The sequence below is a fragment of the Mycothermus thermophilus genome, assembly GCF_041956435.1.
Source record: "Mycothermus thermophilus strain CBS 625.91 unplaced genomic scaffold VTJ04scaffold_2, whole genome shotgun sequence".
NCBI classification, from domain to species: Eukaryota; Fungi; Ascomycota; class Sordariomycetes; order Sordariales; family Chaetomiaceae; genus Mycothermus; species Mycothermus thermophilus.
Window position 1 is genome coordinate 3,840,758 of NW_027191428.1, and position 20,468 is coordinate 3,861,225.

Sequence of the window (20,468 nt, forward strand, 5' to 3'; positions counted from 1 at the left end):
CGGGCTGTTACTACTAGAAGAGGAGGATAGGGTGTGGAGCGGGTTTGACACTAGAGAGGGATTTCTCTTGTTGTGACTTCGGGATTTTGGTAGAAGACGCAGATGTTATTGCGCTGTACACACAAAGCGGTATCAGGAAACACGGGGTCATTTTTGTTTATCGCATTCACGCTGATTCTATTGCTTGTTCACTTGTGTACCGGTTGGAGATCTACGCTGCATTGCCGAGTCGGCCGGGTACCTGTGCCGCCCCGGACAAGGCGCCCCCCCCCCCCCCCCCCCGGGGTTACCGTGAGATGTGTTCTATGTCGCATGGACCACCTGGGCATGTAGTATGTCCTTGGGTAACGTTTGAATATCTAGGTACCTAGCGTAGACCCGTTCCTGGCAAACATGTAAAAAGATATCAGACTCAAAACTCCAGCGTCCGGAACAATCTTTGCTGCCATCTACCAGCTCCGAGGGGAATCCGAGCTTTTTCTCCCAGCCGTTACCACCTTCTAGTCGTTGAAACACATGTCCCTCCCGATTCCATGTTGAATGCCCCTTTCGCCTGTCCTGCGCGACCGAGAAAAAGTCACCACCAAAACGCCGCTCCGTAGTACATGGGTAATGGTATCAGCCTTCCCGTTCTTCCTCCATCGTTCTTCTCCGACCCATCCTCCGCCCTTTTCTCAAACCCTTAACCTCTCCCACCTCCCTACGCCGGCCTCCTCTTCACGAACTCCTCCAAATCCTCCCTCGTCGCTACCCCGAGCACGAACCTCCTTTGCGCGTCCGTGATGACGGCGAAATCCTGCTTCTGCCCGTCCGTCATGGCCCCTTCGAAAAACGCCTCGAGCTCCTCGAGCGGCGTGTCCATGGTGATGACCCTGTAGGCGCGGCCCTTGCGGCGGAAGCGCAGCATGGCCTTGCCCACCTCGTCCTCGGGCTGCACGCGGCCCTCCTGCAGCAGCGCCTGCAGCCGCGGTATCGAGATGTAGCCCAGCAGGGCGCGCGTCGACGAGTCGACGATGGTGAGGTGGGTGTAGTCGCGCTCAAAGGCGGAGAGGAGGGCGACGGAGATGGAGTCGGACGGGTTCAACGAGAGGGCAGGGGGTGGGTCGAGGTCTTCTACCGTCGCCTGGTTGTACGGGAGGGGTTAGCACCTAAGTAGGTGGATAGGAGGGTATCGGATAGGGGAGCCGGAATACGTACCCCGCGGTATCTGGACGCCCATTTAGAGACAAAGGGCTGGGACGGCCCTGGTTGGGCTTGGGTATCGTGGCGTTGGGCTACTACGTCGGTCATTGCGGATTCTTGCTCTGGGAACTGCAGGTGGGCGGTGTTGATGGAGGGGGCAAAGGTGAGGTCGAGCGATGATTCCGGGCCTGGCTTGTGCAGGACTTGCAGCATCTTTGGTGTTGACTCCTGCGCCCAATCACGTCATTTCACCGGACCGCCCGAAGCCGACAGCCCATGGGGTGGGGCACTGCCGGAAACCGAACCGGAATGGAGACCGTAGGGTGAGCTCCATGCCCGACATACCTACCTGTGTTCAGGAACGGACAGCTTCTGGAGTTCTAGGTTCGTTGATAATGTTTATTGCCCAAAATTGTTTACTATTTGAACCGATTGTTTGAATCGACATCTGTACACTTCCATCTTCATCCCCCGAGACATGAGCGAATAGACAAAGGAACCGGGTGCCTTAACATCCACTTAGGAGATGGCTCGAGTGGGCAGGAAATTCTCAGAATTACATGTCGAACGCAGGACCTGTATGTCTATATCAACATTCTACTTGATCAAAACGATATTCCAAATGGCTTCCGACAACAGCATCAATCTCTCGGGCACAGGATGCAGGATTGGCTCTAATTCCCAACTCAAGACCTCCCGGTCCCGCGTTGCGGGAAGCGGAGATCGGGGAAGCTTGGCAAGCCAGCTCAACGACGTCATCGGATCGGCCTGGAACATCGCTTCATGTGAATAAGTGCAGGTTGTTGCAAACTTGTCCTGGACAACGAGCTGTCCCAGCGGAATGTGCAACTTGATGAAACAAGTGACATTCACTTCAGCTCTTCCCATGACTTGGAACCGGGCAGTTTGGAGAAATGACGTTGGGGTTTATCCTCCCTGTTTGACTCGGCCAGTCCTGGTATGGTTTATGGAGAGAAGGATCGAGATGTCATTCTTAGTGGTGCATTCCTTGGTCCCGAACAGGGCAGTCTGACACAGCGTTGCTTCCTCGGATCGGGGATAAGATATCGCCAGGCGACCCAGAAACTTGATCCTCGCAGCCTTTGTTCCTCGCATAGGCTGAGGGAATATTCCGTTCACAATTGACTGCTTCTTGTCGTCTTCACTTTGAATCGCTAAGAAGTGCTTCGAATTGACTCTGAGTTGGCTGAGTCTCAATCGCCAATTCATGATTGAATATCTGTAAGACCCCCCTGAGGGACAGCGGACTGCCTCGAGCCGAGTACCTCTCATTCTCCCAAAGACCTAGCTCCTCAGTCGCCTACCCAGTACAGGCTCCTATGCCCCGGACTGCCAGACTGAGCCGCCAATGCGAGAGCTTCTGCTCACATGGACATCTGCGCTAGGTAATTGGCCAACGACGACGACCGTTAGAACATTTGAAACGCCATGCCGCTGTTCCCTAGCTACGACGCCCTCCGACATGCAATGGGCATTGGGCCATACTCCAGCACCGGGCCCAAGCAACAGCAACAGCAGCAGCAACATAGCAACCTCAATGGGGGAGCCACTCCGTTGCAGGCCCGTCTCGACTTGTACCCTGCGTATTCGGTCATCGACGATGCCAAGGACAAGGCGAAGAAGCTGCGTGCCGAGGCCGTCAAGGACCTCGAAGCGGCCAGTCAGCTGGCCCAGGACAAGACGGGCCACATTCAACTGTACACGGGCAAATACTACGCTGCGTGTACCTTTGGCGGATTGCTCGCCTGTGTAAGCCACCTCCCTAACGCTCACCTAGGCCTGGGCCACGTACCCAAGCACGCCCCAGGTTGCTAACAGAACACCAGGGCCTCACGCACACCGCCGTAACCCCTCTTGACTTTGTCAAAACTCGCCGGCAGGTTGACTCTTCGCTGTACAAGAGCAACATCCAGGCCTGGCGGCTCATTTACAAAGCCGAAGGCATCCGCGGCATCTTCACGGGCTGGGGCCCTACCTTCTTCGGCTATTCGGCGCAGGGATCCTTCAAGTACGGCTTCTACGAGTACTTCAAGAAGACGTATTCCGACCTCGCCGGCCCCGAGAATGCCTACCGCTACAAGACGGCTTTGTACCTGTCCGCGTCGGCATCGGCTGAATTCCTTGCCGACGTTGCTCTGTGTCCCTTCGAGGCCATCAAGGTGCGGATGCAAGGCACGATCCCGTCTGCGTTCAAGGGTACCGCCGACGGCCTTCGCCGCATCACGGCCACCGAAGGCATCGGCGGTTTGTACAAGGGTCTGTACCCGCTGTGGGGCAGACAGATCCCCTACACCATGATGAAGTTTGCGTCGTTTGAGACCATTGTCGAGATGATCTATAACCGCCTGCCCGGGAAGAAGAGCGACTACGGCAAGGCGGCGCAGACGGGAGTGTCCTTTGCCGCGGGTTACCTCGCGGGCATCCTGTGCGCCATTGTCTCGCACCCAGCGGATGTCATGGTTAGCAAGCTGAATGCGTACCGCAAGCCGGGCGAGGGGTTCGGAGCCGTGACGTCCAGGATATACAAGGACATTGGCTTCACCGGGCTCTGGAACGGGCTGCCTGTGAGGATCGTCATGATTGGCACCCTGACGGGGCTGCAGTGGATGATTTATGTGAGTGCGAATCAAGGCCCCGCGTCGGCTAGAGAAGTATGCTGACCAGAACACCAGGATTATTTCAAGATCTTCATGGGCTTACCCACGACGGGTGGCCCTGCGAAGCCCGAGAGTCTTGAGAAGTGATTGGGCAGCAGAGTGACGTGGACTCGAGGTCGGGGTGTTGTTGGAGGTGAGAGAAAACGAGTCGAAGGTTTGGCGGCTGTAGGTACTGTATCATCAATCACGTTTCCCCTGAATGTGAAGGTTCCAGGATTACGTATACTCGTGTTTTGTATTCTGCCAGTGCTCGGGCCGTTTCTGCATTTTCAGCCTCGCACTTCGCCTGCTATCATGCGTGCTGTCGTGGTTTTTATGGAGTCGTGGAGAGGACGCGCGTCCAGCTGAGTTGCTTGGAGGCGCTTCGGGTGTTGGAGTTTTTCGTTTGAGTGTTCAGCAGCGATATTGGCAGGGGAACTTCCAGGGGGCAGCTTCCGGTTTAGGGTTAGGGGCTGTGGGAAATGCCGGACCCACCAAGCACAGCGGGCAGTCGTGGAGGCAGAGCTCTTTCCCGCACTGGAACAGCAGCCCCTCCCCCTCCTGGAGAAAGATGGATACCAGGCCGAGCCACAGCTTCAACGTTCCCACCCTCCACCTCATGAAAGAAGGGAAAAGCGCACATACCGAATCTTCAATGACAATCTTTTCCATGCACGTGGGTTGTCGCCATCAGATATTGTGCAGCAAATCAGGGGTAGAGGTTGTGCTCAACTTACATCAGCTTCCACTTGAGTAGAACTTGGACCAGGTGTGCTTGGCTGCGAGGCGATGAGACGTAGCCTGGATCGGGGCCAGCACCGCCACGTTGGCGCCGTGTTGGAAGGAGAGATACGCATACAGTTTGCTCTGTACGTAGCGCTCCATGCATTGGATGTGTGGATCTCTGTACCCGACCGCTCAGCTCGGCATCAACACACATCTTCAATCCCGCCTCAGCGTCTCCGTTGCGGGCCGCATGCATGCTTTCTGCTTCGGCCCTGTAACGGTGCCTGACCTGACCTCCACTGACTTATTACCTCATAGATGCAAAGTCTCTGCTTTATACTTATACATACATATTCCCCAGGCTTTACTCCCATCGAGGTATACAGATCGCGTTCAGGTCCCGCGAATAGCTGTTCTTTGTCCCACCAACCTTCCAGCCACCACCAACATCTCGTCAGCCTGAACCTCTCGCCCCCCTCTCTTGCAGACGCCGGCAGTAAATCGCCGTTCAAGACCACCACGTGTGTCTAGTCTGGCCGTCTCTTTATTGGCATAGGAGGAGCCCTACTCTCTCATCCCAACCTCCCCAGGACCCTCTCGAATCAGCATGTCGAGTTGAGTGATACAAAGGACTGTCTCACAGCTCAGCCCTAGCCTGGTCGTCGACAACACTCTACCCAACTTATCAGGCCTGCCCCTTCTACCGAGGTCGAGTGAGAAATCCGGAACATCAACTCTTGAACTGCCACTCAGCCTCATTGTCATCCTGGTGCTTCCGTCATTTTTTCCATCATGAACAACGGCGAGCATCGTCCGCCAAGGAGGATCATTGAGGATCCCTTGACGGGGAGGACAAACACCGTCCCCATCGAAGAGGACTTGGATGGCGTGAATGTAGATGTCCCACCACCCGCCTATGACGAGCAACAGGAGCAAATCCGATTCTCTCAGGCTGGATTCAACGCCAATGCCGCTGTCACTGGTGAGTCAGAATCGTTTTTTTGTTATCGCAGCGAGTGACTGACATCCACACTTAGCCGATGGCCGCATCAACATTCACATCAACGAGAAAAACAGACGTCTATCAGAGCTCCTGGCCCCGGCCATTTCAAGGCAGCTCCGCGCCGAGACACAGGCTCCTCATCGATCCGCTTCGGCGGCATCACTCCCTCCCCCTTACATCCCTCCGAGTTTGGGCGGTCAGCCAGGCCAGACGCCCCCGCCTCGTCTCAATGTCGTAATTCAAATCGTTGGCTCGCGAGGCGACGTTCAGCCGTTTGTGGCTCTCGGCCAGGTGCTGCGTGATACATACGGCCACCGCGTCCGCCTAGCCACTCATGCCACCTTCAAGTCTTTCGTCGAGGAGAATGGGCTCGAGTTCTTCAACATTGGCGGCGACCCCGCTCAGCTGATGGCCTTTATGGTCAAGAACCCTGGTCTCCTTCCCGGCTTCGACTCCCTCAAGAGTGGCGACATCAAAAAGCGCCGTCGCGAGATTCAAGAAATCTTGAACGGTTGCTGGAGATCATGCATAGAGGCCGGCGACGGCATGGGCGTTGAGCCAGTTTTTCCCCAAAGTAATGATCAAGTCAACGAACAGTTCCCTCTCTCCGGCGATCCAAATGCCCGGCCCTTTGTGGCCGATGCGATCATCGCGAATCCTCCCAGCTTTGCTCACATTCATATCGCGGAAAAGCTGGGCATTCCGCTCCATATGATGTTCACGTACGTGCTTGTCTCCTGGCATCATCAAAACGTGACTCCTGACAATTCTCCAGCATGCCTTGGACACCTACCAAGTCCTTCCCGCATCCGCTTGCTGATATCGTCGCCACCAATACCGACGCCGCTATCACCAACTATGTCTCGTATGCCATGGTTGAGATGCTGACCTGGCAAGGTCTCGGAGACGTCATCAACCGGTTCCGCACCAACACCCTCGAACTCGAGCCCATCTCCCTCATGTGGGGACCCGGGTTGTTGACCAGGCTGCGCATTCCCACCACCTACTGCTGGTCACCCGCCCTGACGCCCAAGCCGTCCGATTGGCCCGCTGAGATCGCCGTCTCGGGTTTCTACTTCCTCAACCTCGAGTCAAATTACACTCCTGACCCCTCCCTCGCCGCCTTCCTAGCCGCCGGCCCACCCCCTGTCTACATTGGCTTCGGGTCCATTGTGGTCGACAAGCCTGACAAGCTCACGCAGACCGTCTTCCGCGCCATCATCAAGTCGGGCGTCCGCGCAATTGTCTCCAAGGGCTGGGGCGGCATCGGCGGCGACGCGGCCGACATTCCTGAAGGTGTTTTCATGCTTGGGAACTGCCCTCATGACTGGCTCTTTAAGCGGGTGTCCGCGGTTGTCCACCATGGCGGCGCCGGTACTACCGCCGCCGGAATCATGGCTGGGAAGCCCACCGTCATCGTGCCCTTCTTCGGCGACCAGATCTTCTGGGGCTCCATGGTGGCCAGAGCCGGTGCTGGTCCCGCGCCGATTCCCTTCAAGAAGCTCACTCCGGAAAAGCTGGCTGAGGCCATTGAGTTTGCCCTTAAACCCGAGACGCAAGCGCGCGCACGGGAGCTCGGTGCCAAGATCAAACAGGAGAAGGGCGCCGACATTGGCGGAAAGACTTTCCATGAGTTTTTGGATACCGATAAGTTGCGATGCTCGTTGGCACCGAGCCGGGTCGCTGTATGGCGCGTCAGGCGGTCCCAAGTTCGTCTGAGCACACTGGCGGCGGCAGTCTTGGTTAAGCAGGGCTGGCTCAAGTACTCAGATCTCAAACTGTATGTGGCGTGTGTGTTTTCTTCTTTGAGTGAGATGCTTTGTGCTAATTCATGCTTGTACAGCTACCGCCCGGCCGAGTACAATACGGACGATCAGCCTTGGGATCCTATCTCGGCCGTGGTCATTGCGCTTCTCGGAGACATGAGCAACTTCACCATGGCCATAGCGGACTTCCCTCGAGAAGTGTTCAATCGGGCTTATTCCAGAGCTAATAGCAAGCATAAGAGCAAGGGCTCCAAGGATGAGTCTGCTCAGTCTACTCAGACGTACGCCTTGACATCAGCATCTACGTCGAGGACGTCTGTGGGAAGCGTTTCGACCTCACACCAACGTGCAGGTTCCACCTCGGACCAAACTACCTTCTCGCCTCTGCCTCCAGGGGCGGCGGCAGCCTCGGTCGAGTCTTTGCCTATTTCCCAATTCTCAGCAAGCACAACCAGCCTCTCACCTCAATCAACCAGGGATCGCCCGACAACGCCTCGACCGACGACGCCTCGCTCACCAACATCGCGTTCGCCAACACCCACTCCCGACTCGGCGCCTGTGAAGCCTTCTAACATTGACGTAGCGGTGGCCGCAGGCAAAGGGGCTGGCCGCATTGCCAGTGCGGGCGTGAAGTTCTACACCAACACCTGCCTTGGGCTTGCGCGCGGTTTCCGTAACGCGCCGAAACTCTACAACGACGATACGGTGCGACCAGTCGAAAAGGTGACTGGCCTCCGGAGCGGCCTCAAAGTCGCCGGCAAGGAGTTCGGCCTGGGCTTCTACGACGGTCTCGCAGGACTGGTGACGCACCCGTGGCGTGGCGCAGAGAAGGAAGGCGGCGTCGGGTTTGTCAAAGGCGTCGGCAAGGGACTAGGCGGCGTCTTCCTCAAGACCGCCTCCGCCGTTTTTGCCCTCCCTGCCTATACTGCACAGGGCGTCAGTATTGAGATGCGCAACCGGTTCTTTGCCCGAAGCGCCACGAATTACATCATCGCCTCGCGCATGCGCCAGGGCGAGGAGGAATTTGCGGCGGCGACTGAGGCAGAGCGCATGGACATTCTCGCTCGTTGGAATTCCAAGCGTGATGAGCTCAAGGGGTATTACATGCTCAAGCAAAAGGAGCAGAAGGAGTTGGAGCGCGCCCAGGCAGAACGGGCGGAGGAGGAGCAGAGGCGGTTGTTGGAAGAGCAGGCTATGACTACGAGTCCGGATCCCATGAGTCCCGACAGGTCGAAATTCTTGGGATTGCCGAGGGGTTCATGGTACAGACGACGCTCGCGGAGCAGTAGCAGTCTCACCGCGGCCAGCAATACCACTCCCAATACCTCCACTGCTCAGGGGACGAGTAGTGGGCAAGCGCAGACTTACTCGCAGACAGCCGCCAGCTCTACGTCAAGCTTCCCGACCTTCGAAGATGACACTGAGGCAATTGAGCGTGCCATCCAACAGTCCGTACAGGAGACGTCGACCGGCGACCCGGAGGAGGACGCCCGAATCGAGGCGGCGGTGAGAGCAAGTGTTATGGAGCTGAGGAGAGTAGCCCAGCAGCAGCGACAGCAGCTTCAGCAACAGCAAGAACAACAGCAACAACAAGAACAGCAACCGCCTCAGTACACGGCTCCTCCTCCTGGTCAGCAACAAGACCAGAACAGGAGCTGGGTAGCGGACCAAAAGAGGCCGCTCCGTGGCCATTCCCGGAGCAGCAGCAGCAGCAGCAGTTTCGAGGACCTGCAGCCGACGCCAACTGACGAGGATTGGACCAATGTCACAGATGAGGAGTACCAACAGCTGATTGAGGAGGCCGTGCGGCAAAGCATGCGGCAACATGAGCTGGAGATGCGCTGGCGCGAGTTGCAGAGGCAACAACAGGAGAAATGGGGAGTTGGAGATGACGGTGATGACGAGGATTACGTCGCTATCCTGAAGGACAGTTCCGGGCAGCCATCCTCATCAACCACAGCCCCGGCCACTGCCCAGCCATCTGGCAGTGACACCAGCGCCCATACTAGACCTGACGGCAGCACTACCCCTCTGCCTCCTCCTAGTGCCAACACATTCACAGCCGTAGCCGTTTCACAACCAACGATGTCTGCAAGCGAGGGAGGTAACAAAGCTCGCGTTGATGCCAATGCGGAAGAAGAAGACGAGGAAGCCCAACTTCGCCGCGCCATCGCCGAATCCGAACGCGAGTATCGTGCACGCACCGACGAGCTGGAACGTCAGCGGACTGAGGAGGAGATTGTGCTCGAGTACGTCAAGCGGCAGAGCCTTGCCGAGGAGGAGTTCAGGAGAAGGAAGTTGATGATGGAGTCTGGCGGTGATGGGAAAGGAAAAGAGAGTGTTGTTGGTGGTGGCGGTGAAGAAGTGAGAGAGACGTTGGGGGCGAGGAGTGAGGAGGAAGAGGACGAAGATTTGAGGAGGGCGATTGAGGAGAGTTTGAAGATCTCCGGGCCAGGTGGGAGGGGGAGTGCGTAAGTGTCAGGGCTGGAGTGATATCCTTTTGAATGGTCTTGTGGGTTGGTTGTTTTCTTGACTGATTTATGTTTTGGACAGCTGATGGTGAGATAATCTACAGATGGGGTCCGAATCTGAGTGCAGAAAATAGCAAAATATACCTATATCTCACACAAGGACTGCACATATCTGAGAAGTTGAGCAATGCTGAAGTTTGTTACACAGGCACCTGAAGCTCGACAAAGTTCTAGAATATGTTCCTGGTGGTGTTGCTCCTCCCGCATCACCCCACCAACGCCGGATTAGGCAATTATCAAACACCCGGACGTTTCCCTATTGGTCGGAAGATCGAGACGATGACATCACCTCCGCTCTGTGCATCTCGTGTTGGACGGACATTCCATCCGTCGACTCGCAAAACAAACATCCAACTGCTTCAACATCCCATCGACAGGCCAGCCTTCAACAAGTCTGCCGGCTTGCACTGCATCGCCGCGATGGCCTCTCCGTCATCCTCGCCCGCATCCATCCTCATCCTCGGCGGCTCAGGCCCCATCGGCCGCCGTTTGGTCCGGAAGCTTGCGTCCTCCTTCTACACATCCGCCTCGTTTCCAGAACCCTCCGATAACCTGCCCACCATCCTCATCGCCTGCCGCGACCACTCCAGCCACAGCCATGAAGACCAAAATAACAACAACAATAACAACGTCCACCACGTCCACTTCGACTGGGACGACCCCACAACCTGGGAAAACCCCTTCGCCTATAACCCCCGTCCATTATCGACTTCATCTGCCACCTCGTACACCCCGCCCCTAACGCCCCCTGACCAGCAGCCGCGCTGGCCGCCCGTCCGCGCCGTGTACCTCTCCGCGCCGGCCTCGCTGCGCGCCGCCGAGGGCGCCATGACGCATTTTGTCGCTCTGGCGAGGGAGCGCGGGGCGAGGCGGTTCGTGCTGCAAAGCGCGTTTTCGTCCTCGCTGCCGCTGGCGGAGGTAGCGGGAGCAGGAGCGGGGACGGGGACAGGGAGAAGGGGCAGCGGCGGTGGTCCGTTGGGAAAGGTGCAGGCGTATTTGAGGGAGATGGGAGGGAGGGGGGAGGTGGAGTGGGCGGTGGTTGAAGGGGGTTGGGTTCAAGGTGTGTATTTTTACAGGACTATGTCTCGTGCTTTTGTGAATCTTACCCGGTGTATGCCCCGGATTTTGCACTTGGTGGTATCTCTTGAACTAACTGCCGATTGCCTATTTTTCTTGCCCATAGAGAACTTCTCGACCTTCCCTGCGCACGTCAACGCCATCCGAAACGAGAGCAAGATCTACTCGGCCACTGGCGAAGGCCGGATTCCTTGGGTATCGGCCGACGACGTTGCCGCGGTGGCTGCTCGCGCGCTCACCGACCCGGACCCGCCCAACACCGAGTATCAAGTCCTAGGACCCGAGCTGCTGTCGTATGGAGATGTACGTTGCTCTTCCCTCTGTCACCAAATCCCCATGTTATCTCTCTTGTCTTCCCCCTTTTCGGTTGCTCCTGTTAATCTTTCGCGTGCTCACACATGCGAATCAACGCAACCAGATCGCTCAAATCCTAACCCAAGTCCTCGGTCGGCGCGTCGTCCATGTCCCCTTGCACGCGTCGGAGCTGGAGCGGCGGCACCGTGCCTACGGCATGCCCGAAGACTACGCGCGGCTGCTCGGCGCCATGGAGACGGCGGTCAAGTTCGGCGCCGAGGAGCGGACCAACGATGCCGTGCTGGCAATGACTGGAACGGCGCCGCGGCGGTTCCGCGACTTTGCGGCGGCGATGCGGGATGTTTGGGAGGGAAGGGTGGAACCGGAGGAGGAAGGTTGGTTTTAGGACTGCCTTATTTTTACTGAGTACGTTGGCTGTTTTTTTTTCTTTTTCTTTGTCCGTTTTCCTTTCGTTGTGTTTCTACTTGGGCTGTCAGGTATGCTTTAGGTAAGGGAGAAAAAAAACTTTTGTTTCGGTTACTAAAATTTAGTTCCGGCTATTAAAACTTTCTGTTAGGGCATCGATGATTCTTACTCTCCTACATTTGTCGATTTATTTTTATGTTTCTCTAGGTATGTTGCTTGCACATCTTGCTGTTTGGTGATGTGTTTGTCTTGGGTCCCGGGCCCAGCCCGGCAGGTGTTTTCCTATTCGGGCTAGACTCCGATGACTCCGGAGGAGTGGGTCCCGGAGATACGGAGCGGGCCCGGGATCAACCTCCGGGTCAAACTCCCAACGGGACGATGTTTTCCCGGGGCTATAAAAGCATGTCCGTGGTTATTTGAGCATGTGGTCATTAAATGCTGTATAACCTGAGGTCCCCGTATGTGACGCGTTCAGGTTACATTCTGCCATGGTTCATGCGCAGTTTGTCTGTCCACCATGATACCCTCGGTGTCCTGGGCTGTTTGTGCGGTTGTTCAGATCCAGGATGCCAGTGAGGTCCGGATAGTAAGTGATATGGTTTGGAAAGCTGTATACCTCGCAATGGGCAAATATTCACAACCGACGGGAGTTCTGGTGTAAGCCACTGAGGGGTCTGGTTTCTGCAGCTCGCGATGATAAAATCACACCGGTGGAGGAGGACGCGCGTTTACTTTGGGGGCGTGGATGCCGGCTCATAGCAAAATTTTCCATGAGGCGAATGATGACATGATGACAATTCCGAGGTGCTCATATGGCGCTGCACTGGCATCAAGTTGGAAGGTGGTCAAGGCGCAGCGACTGCGGAGGGTCGGGTAAGCCAAGGCCTCAAGAGAAAATGGAGCTGTGGCTACATATTGATCGTCGACGGGGGGGCCTACGGCAGTTCGATCTCTCCATTGTTTATCCAAATTACTTGTCGATGTTGATGAAGATCATCATGGTGGATTCCGGGCTCTCGATGTTGCCCCGGTTCGGCATTTGGTACCTCTCAACGCAACCCTGGTCGGAATCCCAAAGGTTTTCATGTTCCAGTTCTCTGAGATCTATGTTGTGTATGTAAAGTACATGAACGGGAAGACGCAGAGCACCCACATCTAAACGCGAAGAGCGGCCCGAATGCGAACAGTGACCACACAGGTGTCAGCGGTCCGGGTAAAGATCCGAACGAGTGTTTCGACGTTCCTCGAAGCCAGGTCGGACTGGAATCATCAGGGTACCCTATTCAAGCATTCCGTAAGAATTTAGATCTGGTAGTATGCAGATCTATGTCACCTGACTAAGCTTCGGTAGTGCGATATGTCTGACGGACCGTCGGCTGGTTCCCTCACACAACCTGGTGGGTGTCATTGGGCGTCTCTGTGCCTGAGCGTTCCTGGCTTACTACGTCTTCTGCCATCACCGCCACAGGCACACCATCATTACCAATGATCGTAAAAGTTTCCGCGTCGGAAGCGGTGGCCAGGCGGGCTTGGGCCTCCTGGTATATTGTGGAACCGACGTCGGCAATGAGGGATATTGCCGCGGTGAGCCTACCGATGCTTTCTGATCCGCACCAACCTGGACTTGGATTCTGACCCCATCATCGGAGCGGCCGGGTCAAACTATGGCAAACATTACCTCAGCACAACATGGCGACTTCACATCCATGCCACCCCCTTGCCGAGAGCCGGCTGAGTCGAACATATTAACTGGACACACCTTTGTTAATAAGAATAGCTCCGCACGAGTTCCCCGTGGGGTTGGTGCCTGTCGGAAAGCAGATGGTTAGTTATTGGGTGGGGTGTCAACCGGGCTCAGCAAGCAAATAAAGGGGCGAAGCTGGGCCTCAAGCGAGCGCAGAGACGGGAAGAAAGTCATGGAGAATGTTTGGATGACTGACGCGTAACCCTTAATCTATGGGCATTTGTTTTCGCAAAGGAAGGCCACCAACGAGATGGCCTCAGCTGGAGGAGAACGTGTGGGCGGGATATTTGGCGGCCGTGTGGTGGGAAAAGTGCTGGCTAATATCGTGCCTTGCTGCCGACCAGGATATTGCTGCGCAAGACGTGACATTTCAAGCATCGTGGGTCTGGAGTCTCCACCAAAATGCCACGGAGAAGTCTGATGTCAACACCATGATTGAATTGCCATGCGGGAGCTCCCCAAGGGCCTGGAGGCGAGCCGAGACCCAGGTCTTGCCCAGCTTTGCCCAGAGACTGCCCAGACGGACAAGACACACAAGTATCTCTAGGCATTCCTAGCCAAGTGTTCCCAAGCGCATGGGACGCCTCGGGTTTCCCTGAGTTTGTGTCTCGGTGGTGCCGCACACTGCAGGGGGAAACTCGCCATCGCCGAGCTAAGAGATCGTCTTCCTGGAGAGAAGTTGCGGAGAGCCAGCGGGAGCGGGCAAGTCGATTCTTCTAGTTGTGTACTTCGTAGCTGTTGTGCACAGCGAGAAAAATGGCGCCATTGTTCGGCAATCCCTGTGTGCTTGCGTCGTTTCTGTGGGCTGGGGTGTTACGGAACTCGAGAACGCAGGTGTCGAGAACAATGACACACTCGTGATGGTCATGCTACCTGATGTCCGGGCCCCATCCAAACCCATCGTGTTAGAACAATGTGGGCCTATCCTGCCGCAGTCGATCTGGTTCCTCCCAGACTGCAGGCATCGGCCGCGGTTGACGGAGTGTTAGCCGGACCGAGAGCGGCTAGCCATGACTCTGACATGGAACAGCAATGTGGGCGCTTGAGGGTGGAAGGGTGAGGTTGATACACCATAAAGACAGCATGAACCGCTCAAGGGTCCACTTCCTACACCCAAACATTCCCCGAGATGTCGCCATTAGCCGGGCAGCACAGGTCCATTGTCGGATGTCAAGTCAGGTACCTGGCGACTAGCTATGCATACCTTAGTACATACAAACGCCACGAGCTAGAAGCAGACGCTCCATTGTCTGGGTGTAGTAAGGGCGGTTCTGCCTACTATAGGTTGAGAGACGAAACTGTCCACCCGGATGTCCGAAGGTGGAATGACGAAAGAATTCACCCGGTGACCACCTGAGGTCTACCCGCTTCCTCCTTCGAGCTTCTTGAGTCTTTGGCGTCCCCATTTCCTGCCACAACCTGGGTCGGTACCTAAGTCTTGGCTGGGATTCTCTGGCAGCGGGATGCGGGGTGAACAAAGTTTGGCCCGGTGTGCCTTCCTCACAAACTTGGGGGAAAAAAGGTGCAAACAAAAAAACATGGTGCCAAGATGTGGCAGATTTGCAAGTTGCGTGGGTTCGTTCGGAAGGAAGTAACCACCAGGTGGCTCACCTGGGTCTTGGTGCTTGCTTCCGTCATTGGATTTCCCGCTCCCGTTTTTATTTTTATTTTACTTCCCTGTTCTTCCCCATTCCATCTTCGCCAATACGTGCGTGCGTTCAATGTTTGTTCCCGGGCTTCCTCGCTTCCAAGCCCGCAGTTCCGTCCAGATCAACCCTGGATTCTCCGTTTGTGACCTGCGGCTTGATGGTGGCTGTTTGGCCGTGTGTCACCGTCCGCAGCGCTCCGTCCCGGGATCCTCGTTCTCGACAGCTCGCCTTGTGCCACTTCAGTCGAGCAGAATAGAAACCCAGGCACAGTTCGCCCAACGCCGATGCAAGGTGCCGTCTCTGGCGCCCCGACCGTGCCTGTCTTGACCGTATCCCAGGCGGTGAAAGGTCTGCGCCCTCGTGTTGATCAGCAGCCCTTTATTCCTGGCGAACATGGCCATCAGAACACATCGCATTCAACCCTCTCGCGAGACGGCAGCTATGGGCATCAAGTTTCACAGACCCGCGACCCAAGGCCAGCCTGCCACCGACCTAACCTTGCCTAGCCTACGTATTCGCTGCCTGGCAGGAGAGCACGGCATGCTTCGTCGAGCGACGGGTCGATGATGCGCTCCGCGTCCCAGCTGTGCAGCGCAGAAAATGGGGTGCTGGCCTGCAGCAAACATGCCTCCTTTTCGTCTTTGTTCCCCATCTCGGGAGAGGCACATCCCGCAAATGCCACCCTCAGCGGTATGTTCTGATGCGTGTAATATATCATACACCAGAGAGGTCGCCTGCGCAAGAGAGCTCGCCACCAAACGACGGCCGTCTCGATTGGCGACAAAAGCATTTTACCCGCGGCGCCGGACACGGCCCATTCACCCAGCCTGCTGCGGCTACGCGCGCCCGAACCTTCGACTCCGTGCTTCGTCAGGCTCGGGATATGCAACGGGTCAACGTGCCTTGGGATCCCAGTCGTGGAGCAATCTGGAGACCCGGCCCTACTGTAGTAGCTGAGGTGGTGCTCTGTGAATCGGCCTGACTTGTTTGCACCCCTCCCTTTCTCACCTCCACCCCTCTCCCCACCGAGCCATGGACTGACGGGGTCTCCAGTACGCTCTACCTAAGCATCACTTGCATCTTGCCTCAGCAGAGCTGCTCTCGTGGTTTTCATGACCCACAGTTGCAGAGTTAGCCTACCTTGCCCTGCCCAGGTCACACCCAGCTCGCTTGTTCGGAGGGTTTCCTCTGAACAACGCCAGTATTTATTGATTTTCGGGTTCCTCTCCGTCACGGGCTGTTTCCTCTCTCACCACGATGGACATCCTCCTCAAGCCGTCCGTCGTTGGGGCCACCAAGTCCACCATGGCTGAAGTTGAGCGGAGGACCGAGGACCTCCTTAGAGCCAACGGGTTTCAGGGGTTGGTGGAATTGGAGAAGGAACGTAAGGTGCGTGTTACCAAGCAGACCCTGCCGCTGTGTTCGATTGCCCTCTCGCATTCTTATTGTTTGTCCTGTGCGTCTCGAATGACGGAACCTTGCGTCTAGGAAACTAACATGATGTTTGCGCGCAATAGATGGACCGGCTGCGAGGACAACCGTCCGTCCGGACATCATCACTAGCACCTCCCAATCAAAAGGATCACACACCTCTCCGGCCCGAACGCCTGGGCTCTGCGTTACAACAGACATCATCGCCAATGGTCAAGCCAGCCCGGCACAAAGCGGCGGTTCCAGAACTGTCGATTTCCATACCTCAGGGGACTACCAGCAAGCACACAAATCACCCAGCCGAAAACGCCACCAAGAAAGACGCTGGTCGCCGCTCAGACACCGAAGCATCCGCCCACAACGAGCCGTATCCAAAGCAGGTGACATTTTTGGACGACGAAGATAGCATGTCGGACCAATCCTCCATCTGCCAGTCCCCAAGTTGGGAGAATTACGGACAAAGGAAGAAAGAGAAGAAGCTCGAAGCTGAACGTCGCAAAAAGGAAAAGGAACAAGCAGCAAAAGAACTCAAGGAAGCGAGGAAGCGTGCCGCTGCGAGACTGAGCAAGCCGCCACCGACCACGACTTCTGACCCCGACCCTCGAAACTTGTTAATGACGGCCGACCATTCCCTGTCAGATACGTCCTTGGTCACCCGCCGCATCCTTCAAAGCACGCAGTCCCTTCATCGATTTGTCCTTTCTCCTAGCGCTGCATCCACCGATAGTGTTCCACATGTGGCATCAGTGCGCCCTCCTATGCCCAGCCCGCGTGCAATTCCAGACTCCAAGGATGACTCTTCGACGCAGGAAACGCCAAGGAACACCTCTGGGGACAGGGACCTCCACCCTACGACCTTGACAGACAACGACAACCGGCCGGTCCGCCCAACTTTCCGTATGCCTCCCCGCCGAGAGCCCAGGCACCACTCCACCCCTCCATCTGGCCGAACCCAGAGCACGGAGAGTCCTCGGGACTCAGCAGACCCCAAGAGCCCGCAGGTATCGCAGGCCACAACATCCTCTGCTGATAGTATCTCTACGAGCGGATACGTGAGCCACCAGAGAGCTCAAGCCAAACAACGGGCCATCGCAAGTCTCGTTGATGAGCATGTGGTTGCGAAGGCTACTCAATATTACCCACCTTCGAGGTCCAGCACGGGTCCAGTTTCCCAAGGGAGACGTTCGTCAATAACTTTGGAGGCAAAGTCGGTTGCTCTGAAACTTGTGAGCCTGACGACGCCATTAGCAGTCAGGGCAGCCGCGGACGCAGCAAACTACACCAAATTCAAATCAATTCCATATTCTCCTTCTCCTGACGTTGGTCGCTCAGTGTCAGCGGTGAGCACGCCTGCGTCGCCAAGCGGCACGAACAGTCCTCGCCACAACACAAACACCGAGCAGCCTCCTCCACTGCAGGATTCGGCAAATTCGAGTGTTACACAGACCACTGGCTCGACGTCCAAGCCTCAGAACAAGAAGAGTCGGATCCTTGTAGACGTTGCCAAGGCTGCTCTGAGCCTGTCCAAGGGACCCTCAAACAAGAGCCCGGATGAATCCAAGGCATCCACCCCTCTGCCGCCTACGCCCCCAGCCCGATCTCAGATGCGTCCGAGCCCGGCAGCGGAGGCCGAGGCTGCTGAGCCTCCCTGCAGAGCCGGAGAGGCTACCCTGTGTGCTGCATCGGTGAGTCACGACCGGCCACAAAGTTGTGTGCAATGCACCCCTGACATCCAACAGGACCCGACATCAGCACCAGCCGAAAACACAAAACGGGAGACGTTGGCACCCCAGCGTGAGCCACAGGCGTCAGAAGGGTCGTCGTCATCGTCTGGCTACGACGATGGCTCACCAGTCCCCTCTCGAACAAGCACGCCGGATACGTCGCGACCACAGTCAATCAAGGACGCCCCGTTGACCAGCAAGACCCATGACGTCCCCAAGGCAGAGGAACGTCAAGTAGACGAGAAGACACTCCTCCATACACCTGACGTTGGCGAGGCATGCAGTCCTCAAGAGGACGATGCCAGAACGCATGAACGAACCGTCACGAGAGAGGACGAACAGTGGAGCAGGACAGCGCTGCCTCTCGACATTGAAGCCGATGCAGAATCTTTCGTCACTAGTGTGTCAACTCAAGAGAAGCTGACCGAGAAGGAGATGCGTTCGAGTCCTCGACTTTCCAACGCACAGCCAACACGGCTCATGCCCTCCCTTCCTAAACCTGACCCGAGCAATCCGGACCCAGCACCCGGCGCCACAGCCACGACACAGAGGGCCGGAAAGCAGAAGCGCAGGTCGCCCAGTACTCCACTCACCGTGATACCACCACCAGCTGATCCAGGCCATCGGGACGAGCAGGGCATGGAAGATGGGATGAGCGTTCAAACTGGACAAGGCATTGCCGCTCATTCTGGCGAGCAGTCCAAGACCGGGATAATCGACACGTCTGTGGCGACGATGGCTCAGGCGGGAGTCCAAGGGCAACTCGGTGTCTCCCCTGAGCGGCCGATTACGAACTTCTCGCGAAAGCCGACAAGGCCAGCTTCTCAGCCAGTGAATATTCTAGGTGGTGTGGAGAAGGATGGTGTCAAGAACGCACCAGGAAATACGCGACGAGAGCGGATCTCTCGTCGGGCATCGACGTCCAGCTCAGCCCTGCTGGGGGGAACATCTCCTCGTCTCCCTGAGATGGGCTTTACGATACGTAACAAGGGAGGGGACTCATCAAGTGAGACATCAGGAACAGAACCGGGCCCGTCTTCCAAATCCTCGGCGAACACTCTGTATCCAGCAATCTCCAAAGCAAGCCGACCACCCAGGTCAAGTTCGTTGTCGGCTCCTCCAAGGCCGCCAACACCATCCGCACGAGCCTCGGGCGGAATGCCAGTCTCTATCCTGAAACGACCAAAGACGCCCACGCAAGATATGCCTCCCAGCCCGCCATCACCTCAAGTCCTTTCGGCGCTTCCAAAGCATATGCAAGGTCAAGCGGGCCGGCCGACGGTCCCTAACGGCGAGACGAGAACGGGGCCCATCGCCAAGATTCTGGTGGAATGTTGCAACTGCAAGTTCTACCACGACATGCCGTCCAAGTTGTACGAATGCATCGCCAAGCCAGATGCGGTGGTGGAGGACAAGGTGCTGGGAATTTCTGGTGCCATTACGACAATGGTCAAGTGCCCATGGTGTGGTCATAATATGAGCAGGACCTGCTGCGCCGGATACGCAGCGGTGGTGTATTTGAAGGAGAGACTGCACTGAGGGACCAAGTGTGGTCGGTGGCTTGTGTCGAACCATGGCTTCCTTTTTTTTTTTTCTTCCTCACTTGGAGCGGATATCTTAACAAGCATTTCTGCAGCATAGCTACCCTACATAATTGGAGGGAAAAAGCATTGTTTTCACTGATTTATTTACCATGTTGAATTTTGATCATTTGCATTAAGATTTTGGACAGAGACAAACTCAGGAGGAAGTCATTAATGCCTAGCTTACGTTGAAAGGCAACTTATGTTGGTACCTTAGCAGATAGTAATAGCACAACAGGTATTGTTTGGTTGGCAGCAGCAAACGACGGTGCGCATCGGACGGAATTCGGGGATTTCCAGAATGGTGTCATATGTCGATATTTGCTCGATTCCCGGTTAAGTGAAAGCTACCTACTTACAGTTGATGGTAAAGAGGTGCTTGCCGTCGTCAAAAGCTCAGGGTTGGTTATGTAAGCAGAAGCCTGTGCCAAGACCGATCCCGGCTCCATTCTGCCGGCTTTCGGCGGCTCTGGGTCGCAGTTGACCCACTTTGATACCGGCTCGGATCCACTCAGCAGCCGAGCGAGAATCTTCTTCTCCCATGACGCCGATATCCAAGTTTCCAAGGTTTGAGTGAGATATCTCCGGCCGACATCCGCATCCGCCCTTGAGCCCCGGCGACTCCCGGAGCACGTCATTTCCCCGGTCTGCCATACCAATACGAATAATACCAAC

The 20,468-nt window shown here is 56.3% G+C and overlaps 5 protein-coding genes across 5 annotated transcripts; 4 read left to right on the forward strand and 1 right to left on the reverse strand.

Annotated features, from left to right (window-relative positions):
* Positions 1-700: 700 nt before the first annotated feature.
* VTJ04DRAFT_3576 (uncharacterized protein) lies at positions 701-1,395 on the reverse strand (the record flags this gene model as incomplete). The annotated part of the gene is made up of 2 exons (XM_069361491.1): positions 701-1,123; positions 1,198-1,395. The coding sequence occupies 2 exons, from the start codon at positions 1,393-1,395 to the stop codon at positions 701-703; spliced, it is 621 nt and encodes a 206-aa protein (XP_069222097.1).
* Positions 1,396-2,631: 1,236 nt separating this feature from the next.
* VTJ04DRAFT_3577 (uncharacterized protein) lies at positions 2,632-3,947 on the forward strand (the record flags this gene model as incomplete). Its single annotated transcript, XM_069361492.1, has 3 exons — positions 2,632-2,952; positions 3,030-3,818; positions 3,876-3,947. 3 exons carry the CDS (start codon positions 2,632-2,634, stop codon positions 3,945-3,947), a joined length of 1,182 nt encoding a protein of 393 aa, XP_069222098.1.
* A 1,410-nt stretch (positions 3,948-5,357) lies between these two features.
* Positions 5,358-9,809, forward strand: VTJ04DRAFT_3578 (uncharacterized protein; the record flags this gene model as incomplete). Its single annotated transcript, XM_069361493.1, has 6 exons — positions 5,358-5,547; positions 5,603-6,290; positions 6,344-7,348; positions 7,412-7,615; positions 7,687-7,892; positions 7,918-9,809. 6 exons carry the CDS (start codon positions 5,358-5,360, stop codon positions 9,807-9,809), a joined length of 4,185 nt encoding a protein of 1,394 aa, XP_069222099.1.
* Positions 9,810-10,285: 476 nt separating this feature from the next.
* Positions 10,286-11,642, forward strand: VTJ04DRAFT_3579 (uncharacterized protein; the record flags this gene model as incomplete). Its single annotated transcript, XM_069361494.1, has 3 exons — positions 10,286-10,925; positions 11,049-11,245; positions 11,361-11,642. The coding sequence occupies 3 exons, from the start codon at positions 10,286-10,288 to the stop codon at positions 11,640-11,642; spliced, it is 1,119 nt and encodes a 372-aa protein (XP_069222100.1).
* Positions 11,643-16,312: 4,670 nt separating this feature from the next.
* On the forward strand, positions 16,313-19,749 carry VTJ04DRAFT_3580 (uncharacterized protein; the record flags this gene model as incomplete). Its single annotated transcript, XM_069361496.1, has 3 exons — positions 16,313-16,444; positions 16,573-18,171; positions 18,226-19,749. The coding sequence occupies 3 exons, from the start codon at positions 16,313-16,315 to the stop codon at positions 19,747-19,749; spliced, it is 3,255 nt and encodes a 1,084-aa protein (XP_069222101.1).
* Positions 19,750-20,468: the final 719 nt, after the last annotated feature.